Source organism: Tachyglossus aculeatus, chromosome 16 (genome assembly GCF_015852505.1).
Source record: "Tachyglossus aculeatus isolate mTacAcu1 chromosome 16, mTacAcu1.pri, whole genome shotgun sequence".
Taxonomy (NCBI): domain Eukaryota; kingdom Metazoa; phylum Chordata; class Mammalia; order Monotremata; family Tachyglossidae; genus Tachyglossus; species Tachyglossus aculeatus.
In genome coordinates this window covers 6,335,405-6,348,857 of record NC_052081.1, presented here as the reverse complement: position 1 = coordinate 6,348,857, position 13,453 = coordinate 6,335,405, and the positions used below count along the sequence as shown (strand labels likewise).

The following is a 13,453-nucleotide window of genomic DNA, read 5'->3' as shown; positions in this document are numbered from 1 at the left end:
CCGATGTCGCATGCATCTCTGGGATCAAAAACCAAGGATAATGGACCTCCAGTTTTAATTGATTCCATTCATTTGTTGGCCGACACAGATCTCCTCACTTCTTTGACTCCCAGAATGCACCACACAAAACTTTTACAGAATCCTGTCATCTAGTTGGGAAAAATCCTGAAATAAGTGTGTTCTTCTCTTTATTGCCTTCTTCTCCTTTCTGAAGACTCTGAGCTCATTTAAAAGCTGAGTATTTTATGCCCTTCCTTTGCTACGTAAGGCTCACAGAAAGCTCCCAGTAAACACCAGTGCCTGACTGATTGAATTGTTCTGCTCTATCCATTTAGCACACATTTGTAATTGAAAATCTGTGCCACAGTTGTGGCAGTGGTTCAAATATTGGTAGCTAGAGGGCCAAGAAGGAAATGCAAGGGGCTTTTCCCTTTATCGGCTTGTACCACCTCTTTTTTTTAATGGTACTTATTAAGCGCTTACTATGTGCCAAGCACTCTTCTTAAGCGCTGGGGGAGATACAAGGTAATCAGGTTGTCCCATGTGGGGCTCACAGTCTTAATCTCCCATTTACAGATGAGATAACTGAGGCACAGAGAAGTTAAGTGACTTGCCCAAGGTCACACAACAGACAAGTGGCGGAGCCAGGATTAGAACCCATGACTTCTGACTCCCAGATCCACACTCTATCCACTATGCAACTCTGAAATATTGTACCCTCCCAAGTGCTTAGTACAGTGCTCTGCATGCAGTAAATGCTCTATAAATACTATTGATTGATGGATGGATTGATTGTTCTGACCTTAAGCTCTGAGAGGGAACCGGATATTCAACAGCTTCATCTCCCTCTACCCCAACTCATCCTTTGTGGTGGCTCCTCTGGGCCCCACTGGTTTTTTCCTTCTTCTTTTCCTGAATTTCTCTTAATGGACTCCTGGGGTCCAACCAGACAGGAGAAAAAGGCCACAGCCCATATCCCTAGGAAGCCCTCTGGAAGAGTATTGTTCCCAAAGAGGCTGGGAAAGGTGCTCACATCCCTCCTCTTATACCCATAGAGCTAGTGTTGGATGCCATATTGGAAATGGAGCATGCTGTAAAGACCTTCACCTCCAATTTTGCTAATGTTCATCTCCTCCCTCTCAATTGTTCCTTTCCCATCCTCTCCTCAAGATAGTAGCAGACATCCATCCCTCTGCATAATATAAAAAAGAGCCCATCTTCTAGACTGTAAGCCCATCTTCTAGACTGTGAGCCCATCTTCTAGACTGTGAGCCCGTTATTGGGTAGGGACTGTCTCTATATGTTGCCGACTTGTACTTCCCAAGGGCTTAGTACAGTGCTCTGCACACATAAAGCGCTCAATAAATACGATTGAATGAATGAATTAATGAATAAAACCAAACTGTCTGTTGCAGTTTGCAGCTCACAAAACTGAACACAAAGAGTCTGCTTCACTGACATGTTCTGCCTGGTGACTCTTACTTAATCCAATTTGCAACAAACCCTGTTTTCTCCAGGCCCACAGAGCTGTTTCCCATTGCCAACACAAAGAAGCTTTGCAGTTTTAACTTCTTTGGCATGTGAATTTGAAAGATTTATTAATCCAAGCTTCCTTTTACCAGCTTCTGCAGTACTTACAGAGACATCATGAGGATAAATAACATGATCTATGTGAAAATGCCTTTGAGGATTTCATAGGAAACGTGCACTATAAATCTAAAGTATTCTTGAGGCCAATTCTACTTTTAGAGAGGGGAAGAAGAAAAGGCTTTCACTTTGCAGGAAGATTCTTCTAGGGGATGGCAGGAGAAAGCATTAGGTGCTCACTTGTGTCCTTTGCCTGTAATTTGGAAATTTGGAAAAGTATCCTTGTCCTACAATTCAAAAAGGTTTTGGTTTTTTATCCCTCCCACTAGAGTGTAAGTTCCTTTTACTATATCTATTGTATTGTAGTGTCTCAATTACTTAGTATAGTGCTCTGCACAGTAAGCATTCAATAAATACCACTGATTGATTGATTGGGAATGTGGATTTAACTGCTGTCATCCTCTTCCTAGGGTTTGTCACTGGGCATGGCTCTCCATAGGTGCTCAGTAAGGACCACTGTTTAATTGATTGGTTGCTCAAACAAAGTGGCATTTGGGAGGGCACCCAAGAAAGGGGGACTTGGTGAGCTGTGTGTGGGTGTGGCTAGGGGAGAGGAGGCGGGTATGTTTCATGCAGTTCTTTTGTCAAAGGGCCCCTTCCAATTTCTCCCCCGAGGGCCGGAGAGGGGGACATAGGAAGTTATCAGAGAAAATGGTGGCCATCTGCCGTTGTCTAGGAAGTGATTCTCTGACTCACTAGGTACCAGCCCACTTAAACTGGAGACCAAGGGAGAGAAAGGGGGAAGCTCATTTCCTCTCTGCAGGGCAATGGATGGGAGATGGGAAAAGGCTCAATGTCACTGATACAGTTATTAGTGGAGTTGGTCTGAAAACACCACTCCAGCCCCCAACCGATCCCCTCACCCAACCAAGAAGGGCTTGAGGAATTATTTCCTTACGATGGTCTGAGGGAATTTAATCCTCACAGCTACCAAACTTGTGGCCCACATTTCTCAGCCAGGCCTCCCAGCCTCTCTAGATTTAGAGTCAGAGCTCGTGGACTGAAATCCAGGGCCCCGGCCTGAGCATAGCTTTTCAGTACCTGAACCCTGGCTTCGGTGAGGTTCACTCTGCGTGCGAGGTCTTCCCGGACAAAGGCATCTGGGTAGTGTGTCCTTTCAAACACTCTCTCTAAGGCCTGCAGCTGGCTGCTGTTGAAGGTTGTCCGGTTTCTCCTCTGCTTTCTCTTCTTCTTCTCTTCTGAGTTCAACTGGTCGTCTGAAACACAAAATAGATGACAAATAACTGTAAGGTCAAAATAGGATGATGCCATAGACTGTTCTAACTCCCTTTGCATTTCCCTAAGGTTAGGAACTGCTGCCCCAATCCTGGTCTAGACTGTAAGCTCCTTGAGTGCAGGGATCATGTCGACAAACTCTGTTGTGTGGTACTCTACCAAGCTCTTAATACAATGCTCTCTCTGTCTCTGACTGGAAGCGCCTCGTGGTCAGGGATGGTATCTATAGTACAGTGCTTTGCACACAGTAAGCGCTCAATAAATACTATTGAATGAATGAATACCGATGCTATAATATTGTACTCTCCCAAATGCTTAGTACAGTGCTCTGCTCACAGTACATATTCAATATTCTAGACCATAAGCTCATTGTGGGCAGGGAATGTGACTGCTCATTGTAATATTGTACTCTCTCAAGCAGTTAGTACAGTGGTCTGTGCACAGTAAACGCTCAATAAATACGATTGATTGAATGAATGAATGAATACCACTGTTTGATTGATTGATTGATTGGTCTAGATGAAACGGCTGTTCTGATGCTTTCCAAAGCCTACAGAAATGCAGGCTCTTAACTAGGAGCCAGGATTTGAGATCGTGTGCCTCAAATGGATCTCCAGAAGAGCAGCTCCACCCTGGAGACCCATGAGGGACCCAGGCTCTGGGATCTTGGAACCCCACCTTGAAAGATGGGGCCGGGAGAATCCATCATCTCCCTCAGGAGCCAGTAATGGGTAACTCCTGCCAGAAAATTTTCCATTGCTACCATTTAAATTCCAAAATCTTCCAAACAACGGTTTCCACTTGTTCCTTCTGGTTCCACCAAACTCCAATCACATCATATGGAATTTTGGGTGCTTTATTCCTATGACTTCAACCTGATGCATTTTTTTTTTCCTCGGGTGTTTTGTGAAATGCCAAGAGTTCGAGGTTTGAGGAGGACAGTTAGGAAAACATAAACTGAACCTCCAACCCAACCCGCCGACCCCTGACCCTGGAGAGTTCTAGAAATGGAAAGTGTTGACATAACCAGAAGAAAATCATTACAATAACAAGAAATGACTCCAGCAGGGACATACAGATCATTTTGGACATGTTCTAGGACCTGTGAAAAAAACCACAATCAAGGGAGATGTCGGGAAAGGCAAACAAATGAAGTGATCTATGATTCTGTAAGCTTGCTGTGGACAGAGAACATGTCTACCAACTCTGTGGTATTGTATTCTTCAAGGTGCTTGCTACAGTGCTCTGTACCCAGTGAGCACTCAGTAAATACCATTGATTAGTACTGGAAAAGACTAATGTGACAGGGAAGGGAAGCCCTGTCATGGAAAGAAAGAAGCAGAGGGAGGCAGAGGTAGCTCAATCCCCAGCCCTTCAGCTAAGATGGCCTGCCTGCCTTTCCTCACTATTACTGGAACTGTGAGCTCTTTGTTTTCTCTGCTAACCCTGGAGACCACAGCATGGCACAGGTTTTGCAGAAGCCCCAGAGTCATTGTAAACAGTGGAGACACTTGCAGTTGCCCACCTTGGGATTTCAGCTCGGAAATAAGCAACAGTTGCAGCCCCAAGGCTGAGACGAATGAAGGGTTGAGAGAAAAGGCCCAAGCCTGGGGCAAATGAGGGCTGAGGAAGAAACTTCCTGGGCTTCAAGGCTGTCCATCACCTCGCCCCCTCCTACCTCACCTCCCTTCTCTCCTTCTACTGCCCAGCCCGCACCCTCCGCTCCTCCGCCGCTAATCTCCTCACCGTACCTCGTTCTCGCCTGTCCCGCCATCGACCCCTGGCCCACGTCATCCCCCGGGCCTGGATTGCCCTCCCTCTGCCCATCCGCCAAGCTAGCTCTCTTCCTCCCTTCAAGGCCCTGCTGAGAGCTCACCTCCTCCAGGAGGCCTTCCCAGACTGAGCCCCTTCCTTCCTCTCCCCCTCGTCCCCCTCTCCATCCCCCCATCTTACCTCCTTCCCTTCCCCACAGCACCTGTATACATGTATATATGCTTGTACATATTTATTACTCTATTTATTTATTTATTTATTTATTTTCCTTGTACATATCTATCCTATTTATTTTATTTTGTTAGTATGTTTGGTTTTATTCTCTGTCTTCCCCTTTTAGACTGTGAGCTCACTGTTGGGTAGGGACTGTCTCTATATGTTGCCAATTTGTACTTCCCAAGCACTTAGTACAGTGCTCTGCACATAGTAAGCGCTCAATAAATGTGATTGATTGATTGATTGATTGAAATGATAGTTTTCCTGGCTGTAGCCTGGTGTTCTGATTATCTTCCAAGAGAGTCAAACCGGTTCCTCTCTTCCACCTCAAGTCTGGTTTGACTTCTGAGCATAGTAATGCCAATGGCATGTCAGTTCCCTTTAATGTAGTGTGGGATCAAGGTCTTTTGAGGGCCTGCCAAGGTATTTCCCAGATCTGGAGTTGCCCCTAGCCAAGTCAACCGGATGCAAAGCCACAACAAGGCTGAGATCTACACAGTTTATTCAGGTTCTGGGTCTTTGGGAGGCATCGCGTCCGCCACTTGTCTGCTGTGTGACTTCACTGCAAGTCACTTCACTTCACTATCGGAAAAATGGAGATGAAGGCTGTGAGCCCTGTATGTGATAGGGGCTGTGTCCAATCTGATTATCTCATATCTACCCCAGCTCTTAGAACAGTGCCTGGCATGTAGTAAGCACTTAACAAATACCACAATTATTGTTATTATATTTATCGTGTTGTCTGAATTACTCAAGTAATTCTAGTTCATTCATTCAATCATATTTATTGAGTGCTTACTGTGTGCAGAGCACTGTACTAAGCACTTGGGAAGTACAAGTTGGCAACATATAGAGACGGTACCTACCCAACAACGGGTTCACAGTTGAGAAGGGGGAGACAGTTGAGTCTATGTGACCAACAACCAATAAATCAATAGTATTTATTGAACGCTTACTGTGTGCAGAGTACTATACTAAGTGCCTGGGGGAGCAGAGTATGACAGAATCTGTAGACACATTCCCTGTCCACAATGATCTTCTGCCCTCTAGTAAGGGGAGTTGCTTGTCTTAGTGGAAAGAACATGGGATTGGGAGTCGGATCACCTGGTTTCTAATCCCAGCGCTGCCACTTGCCAGCTGTGTGACCTTGGGCAAGTCATTTAACCAATCTACATCTCAGTTTCCTCATAGGTAAAATGGGGACTCATTTTGTGTCCTCTCTCCTGTTTAGAATGTAAGCCCCATGTGGGACAGCTACTGAGTCCCACCCAAGCACCCAAGTACAGTATTCAGCACATAGTAAACACTTAACAACTACCACAATTATTAGTAGTAGTAGGAAAAGGGCACTTTTCAGTCACACCTAAGGACACTACTTCCCTCCCAGGTCTGAGTGAACTCTGGCTCCGTCTCCAAGCAGTAGGAGCCTCAGTAGAGGGAGGCTGGCTGCTGAAAAAAAAAATGCCGGGCATGAAGTTGTCCAATGACGAGAAGCAGTGTGGCTTAGTGGATAGACCATGGGCCTGGGAATCAGAAGGACCTGGGTTCTAATCCAGGCTCTACTATATGTCTACTATGTGACCTTGGACAAGGAAAACAACCAACATCAGTAGCCGAGAACAATCACCTCGCTGAAGCTGGTCAGTGAAACTTGGTTTGCAAACATGGAGGACAAGTTGCAGTCAGCTCACTGCTTAATGGGCACTGGCTTCTAGTTCTCAAAGAGATTCATGTCGTAGAACAGCCCCACTTACATTAATGGGAGCTATGTGGTTCAGTCCTGGGGAACCCTTGGAGAACTGAAAGGACGGATAATTGGAAAAACCACTAAAAAGTGTTTGGCTTTTATTGGAAGCCCCATGGAAAGCCATACGGGATTGAGTTAGTCCTGTGGTATGTGCTTAGTCCCAACTGCAGTTAGGATGGCTTCTTTTTAACAAGCCCATCTGGAAGGGCCCTCCCTTAATTGGGATGCTTGCCCTAGAGCAGATTTGACACAGAGAAACATTATGGCCAACTGGAAAGAGCCCAGGCCTGGGAGTTAGAGGGCCTGGGTTTTAATCCCCGCTCTGTCATTTGCCAGCTATCTAAACCTGGACAAATACTGTGTTCAAGGTCTCAGTGCGACCAACACTGTACTAAGTGCTGTGGTAGATACAAGATAATCAGGTCCCACCAGGGACTCACAGTCTAAGTAGGAGGGAGAACAGGCATTGAATCCTCAATTAGAAAATGAGGGAACTGAGGCACAGAGAAGCTAAGGGATTTGCCCAAGGTCACACAGCAAATACATGGCAGAGCCGGAATTAGAACTCAGAACCTCTGACTCCCAGTTGGAAGAGGTTGTTTTTAAAGGTCCAAGGTGAGGATGAAGTGGTTTGCATCAGATAAGGATGTCCTTTTGACCCTTTGCCACAGACAACCACACATGACCCAAATGCATTCCTTCCAAACTCCTTCCAGAACCACTTGCTCCCGAATTTCTCTCCCGAGCCACCCTAGGACCGTTGCAGATGTTTAGTCTGAACTCAAGTTTGCTGGCCATGCATAGATTGGAACCTCCAAGTTCTACTCATCTTTCTCCCCAAGGCCATTCTTATTCTCTCCCTAATATAGCCATGTTCTTGGTAATTGCGAATGATTTAAATCGTAAGTGCATGGGTCAGAATCTGAACCTGGGTTAGATTAAATGGTGTTACTGGCAATCAAATTAATCTAAAATAAAACTAATTATCATTATTATTATAAGATTAGTATTAATCTAAAACAACTCCCTGGAGTTCTCATTGCAACCCCATGTTCCTGTACCCATGATACCACAGTACTAGTAGTAGTAGTAGCAGTTGTAGTAGTAACAGTAATTATCAAGCATCTATTGATTACTGTATACCTTACTAAATAGTTGGGAAGTGCAAAACAGAGATGTGGCATGTTCCCTGCCCAGAAGGAACTTACATTCTAGTAAGTTTCCTTCCACCTCAGAGACTTCATAAGATATTCAGGTTACTTGATAAGTACTGAGAGGATGAGGAAGGGGAAATAGACAGGAAAAGAAAGAGGAGAAATCCTGTAACTAGTCTGATTGCCCTAGCTAATGAAGTTCTTTGCCCGATATTAATAATTGTCCCATTAACATTTCCCACTTCCAAGGACATCCATATTCCCCGAAAGAGTCCCTTCTTGGAGCTGATCCCAACCCAACCTCTTATTCATTTCCTGATGTTTCCAAGGCAATCAGCTAAAATCTGTGGTGAGACACTGCTTGACGAACAGAGCGGGAAGCCCCACGAAGCTAGCAGGTTCCTTGTTGTAGCACCTCATTTGAGCAGGAGCCTAAACTGGAAGGTTTGAGCTCCCTTATATGTCCTTCTCGATGGAGCTGAATTAGGACTAGTCGTACTTTGAGTTCTGTGGGCTAGGATTCAGGAATTCTTATTGGTGATCCTGTTTTATAATTGGATGACACACAGATGATGCTAAGGGAATTGTTCAAGAAAGCAGCTTGGCTTAGTTGTTAGAACCCGGGCCTGGGAGTAAGAAGGAACCTTAGTTCTAATCCTGACTCTGCCAATTGCTTGTTGCGTGACAGTGGGAAAGTCACTTAGCTTTTAGACTGTGAGCCCACTGTTGGGTAGGGACTGTCTCTATATGTTGCCAACTTGTACTTCCCAAGCGCTTAGTACAGTGCTCTGCACACAGTAAGCGCTCAATAAATACGATTGATGATGATGATGATAGATACCAGTTACTCATGTTTGTATCTACCCCAGTGCACAGAACAATGCTTGACCTATCGTAAGTGCTTCACAAAGACTAAAATAATAGCAACCATAGTAAATAAACAATTTTGGTTTCAGGTGCCTCCTTGTTTCAATAGGTGAAAATTGCCATCTTCATCTGCTATTTGCCCTAAGACTGGTATAAGATCGAGGCTGTTCATTCCTTAGAGTAAGCACTCAATGAAATATGCTTGATTGATTGAGATAGCGGTAACATTCTAGCTGTGTTAAAAACAAATAAAATACTCTAGGAAGTCCCCAAATCCCAGGTGCTGAAATCAGACAAAAATTCCAAAATATCCTTCAGGAATATTGTTAACCCGATGATTCATATCATTGTCATGGTCTAATCCTAAACAGTTCCTTGTAAACAAAAGGCAACCTTGTCAAACGTAAATGGTAGTTTAGGAGTCACTCATGTATCACAATGACTCATGACACGGCCACTACCACCAAAATCCCATTTTTCATGAGTTTGGCCACAAGCGGTCATTCAGTTCTGTTCATAACAGGAAGTCTCCAAAGTTGTTGAAGGGCCTAATAAAAATGCTTACCAATAGTAAAAAAAAATAATGATAACCAGGAGTGCACATCCCTGGAAAACAAATGATAATCATAGCCAGCAGCAAGGTTATTTAAGGCTAATTGTTCACAGACTTTGCTGAGAATTCAAGTGAAAGGCCACTACGGCAGACTTTGCTGTGAATTCACTCAAATGAAATAAACAGAATCCCTCATTAAGTTTTAGTTCTCCTCAGCCATTCTCATTTTCCACAAACTTTAGAACAAGTCTAGATGTATTTTCTTCAAGGCCTTTTTGGTTCTGCTCCGGGTTTACCATGGTTTCTGAAGAGCCTAGGAGATTGAAACTTTTAAGGCCACTTGGAGAGCGAACCCATTGCAAAAGTGAGGCCACAGTGTAAAGTGAATCTTCATCAGGAGGACATACACACCTCTTTAAAAACTGCTTTTACATTGCTTCATCTTCCCTTCTGCATCATTATCATCATCATCATTAATATCTATTGAACACTTCCGGAATGCAAAGCACTGTACTAAGTCTTTGGGAGAGCGACAAGATCTCATCCCCTGTCCATAAGGGAATTATAATCAAATGGAGGAAACAGATAGAAAATAATTATTTACAAATAGTGGGAGCAGGAGGCACGATATAGCAGGAAATGGGACACACCTTCCAAGATGAAATAATGGAATAAATAATTGACTATATAAACAAATATCTTGAATAAAACTGGGCAGGATCCCTCTAGAGTGTCAGCTCATTGCGAGCAGGGAACATACCTCACAACTCTGTTGCACTGTGCTTTCCCAGGTGCTTAGTGTAGTGCTCTGCACACTGTAAGCACTCAATCGATACTGTTGATTGATTAATTGATTGATTGATTGGCCCAAGTGGTTTCCCTCATTTCTTATTGCTTGTTTGCACTTCTTTCTAAATCTGTAAGAGTAGAAGTTGCTATTATGGAGAAACAAACCACTTCAGGGGTCCTAGATGATAAACTCCTTTGAGAAAATATAATGATAAAATCCCATGGTAATTATGGTCTTTATTAAGTACTTACTCTGGGCTGGGAAATGGTGCTAAACCCAAGATAATCAGACTTGATATAGATTGTGAACTGTGTGAGACAGAGACTAAGAGATAGGGATTCAGCCCCATTTTACTGTTGAGTAAACAGAGGCCCAGGGTGGGTAAAATGACTGGCCCAAGATCACAAAGCAGGCTATGGCAGAGCTGGGACTACCCAGGTCTTCAGGCTCTGTGTGTGTGTGTGTGTGTGCATGTGTTTGTGTGTGTGTGTGTGTGTGTGTGTGTGCATTTTAACAAGGCCAAGCTGCTTCCCATTAAAGTGGAATTTGAAGAGGTGCAAAGTTCATGTTCATCTGCATGTCTCTCCATCCCTGCCAACTTGTCATCTGAAAAGTGGCCCTGCCCTGGGAAGGATGGACTTGTGCCCTCATGAATAACTCCTCATCTGAACCTGACCAACTGTATCAGGGAGCTCCCTTAGGTGAGTTGTTTTGTATGTGAAACCTACACCTAAGCAAAGACTACAGCTCTTGTGATTCTCCAGCCAGTTGGGCTTGGCAAACAATCAATCTTGTTTATTGAGCACTTACTGTGTACAGGCACTGTACTTAGAGCTTGGGGGAGTACAATACAATAATACAGCAGACACCTTCCCCACCCACAACGAACTTGCAGTTTAGAGGAGTTTAAAGTCTAGAGGCAGCGAGCATGAGACTTATTCTCAATGGATAGTGCACGTGCTTAATTTCTCTTCCCCTCAGGATATATTCCCCCAACTACCCGCTCATGACTTCTGCTCCAAATATGCACTTGTGTACTCACAACTACTGATAGCACTTCAGTACGTAGCGACTTTCATATCCTACTATAGTTAAGCACTAATGCATATGTTTGTGTCTATATTTCTGTGTTTCTCTCCCTTTAGATTGTAAGCTCCTTTTACAGTCATGTAGCAGTTGGTTCCATAGTGTAGTGGTTATCATATCTGCTTTACGCAGAAGGTCCTGGGTTTGAGCCCCAGTGGAATCAGGAATTGATTCATTATTTCAGCACTTAGTACGGTGCCTGACACATAGTAAGCACTTAACAAATACCGTGATTATTAATAGTAGTAGTAGTAGTAGTAAGAGTAATAGAAGTACTAGCAGTAGTGATAGTACTAGTAGTAGTAGTAGTAGTAGTAGTAGTAGTAGTAGTAGTAATAGTAGCATTTATTGAGTGTCCGTATGGTGCAGTGGTGAGTGGGAAGAACAGAACAAAGAAGTGAGAAACAATGTGGCCTAGTCAAAACAGCACAGGACTGGGAGTAAGAAGGATTTGGGTTCTAATCCCCAATATGCCATTCATCTGCTCTGTGACCTTGGTCAAGTCACTTCACTTCTCTGTGCCTCAGTTACCTCATCTGTAAAATGGGGATTAAGACTGTCAGTGCCATGTGGGACATGGACGGTGTCCCACCTGATTACCTTGTATCTACCCCAGCATTTAGTACAGTGCCTGGCCCAAATGCCATAAAAAGTTACACTCCCTGCCCATCAGTAGCACGCATTCAGTGAGGAAGCCAAATAAGCAGTGATTCCTTCTGCTGACTCTAGTGCACTCTGCCAACCACGTAACACACAGCAGGTACTCAGGAAATACCTATTGATTGATCAATTGAGGTTGTTAGACTCCAGCTCAGAGGGTGCCCAGGAGTGTTAAAGATTCTAGATCAATGAGGATTTAATTGCTGTGTTGATTTGGTATTATAGAGGGACAACAGAGGAAGAGTCAGAAGAGGAGTGAGGGCATTAAAAATGAAGTAGAAAGTATAAGCATCTTCCTCACTCTACATTCCTGAAGGCAGTGGCCAGTGTCACTTGCCCCAGTTAAATGGGTGCCCGACAGAAACCATTAGAGACTTTACATCTGAAAACCCAGTCTTGGGAAAGGTTAGAGGCCCCACTAGAAGAATAATTTCTTAGTGAGGGCAGAAAAACAATGCCCAACAGATCCAGAAACAACAGAATCTGGACCCGTCTGTTAGATTCCAGAACCAGGATCTCTTCCAAGAAGAGAGCATCCAAAAAGGCAATGCATTCCCCAGATGGAGAGGGAAAAACATGCTTTATCAGCCTTGAGGGAAGTTTGGTTTGCAGCCCTGTAACTGTGGGAGATTAGGATTGAGGATGTGTTAGAGGATAAATTAATTGGTCATTTATTACTGCTGAAATTGAGCTGTTGGGGCAGGTGGGCTCCAATCAGATTATTAGCAGAGGGATGTAGTAGAAAGAGGCTAATTGATAAGCTGAGTTTCAGTTTGTACCAATGCTAGAAGCGACTTGAATTCAGCAGAACTAAGCACAAGCTATGGGTGTTGTGCCCTCTCCAATGCATGCAGGGACATCAACCAATAAATCATTGTTGTGGGCAGGGACTTTGCCTGTTTATTGTTATATTGTACTCTACCAAGTGCTTAGTACAGTATTCTACACACAGTGAGCACTCAATAAATACTACTGACTGACTGATGTTTTCTTTACCTTACTTAACCTCTGGAGTATGGCAAACATTTGGAACATATTTTTCATAGTTATGGCTAAAGGCCACTCGTACTTAAAAGATTTTTTAAAACATGAAAAGCCGACTGATTTCAACAAAATCCATCACACCACTCAAGTAGAATTGAGATGAGAAGTGTGAATGAGAAGCAAGACTTCTCTGTGATTAAAATTTCCAAGGGAAGTTCAATGTTTGAATAATTACAATTAACTAGCCTTGAATTTATGAGGGATCTTAAATCCCTTATAAAAAAGTTCCTCACCTATGTTATCTCATTTATCCTCACAGAAAAGAAGGGGGCATGCAGAATTATTCCCATTCTTCAGATGCAGAAACTGAGGCACAGATCAGATAAGTGAACTTGTTATGGTATTTGTTAAACCCTTAGTCTGTGTCGAACACTGTTCTGAGTACTGGAGCAGATACAAGTTAATTGGGTCCCTGTCCCTTTCCTGCATCGGGCTCACAGTCTAAATAGGAGGGAGAATGCGAGAACTGAGGCACAGAGAAGTTAAGTGACTTACCCATGGTCACACAGTAAGCAACTGGCAGAGCTGGGATTTGAACCCAGGTCCTCTGACTCCTAGGCCTGTGCTCTTTCCGCTAGGCCATTCTGTGTCTCATCACAAATAGCAAAGTTGGACCGGCTAGTGGATCCCATCATTAAGTGTGTTCTCCGCTAGACCTCAACACCAAAGAAAGGTTGATT

The 13,453-nt window shown here is 43.8% G+C and overlaps 1 protein-coding gene across 3 annotated transcripts in view; it reads right to left on the bottom strand.

Moving 5' to 3' along the window:
• PRRX1 (paired related homeobox 1) overlaps positions 1-13,453 on the bottom strand; it is a 68,107-nt gene that overhangs the window by 13,096 nt on the left and 41,558 nt on the right. For all 3 annotated transcript variants that reach the window (XM_038758725.1, XM_038758727.1, XM_038758726.1), the window contains one exon: positions 2,689-2,864. In XM_038758725.1, coding sequence (XP_038614653.1) covers positions 2,689-2,864 — 176 coding nt within the window. The remainder of the gene's footprint in view (positions 1-2,688; positions 2,865-13,453) is intronic.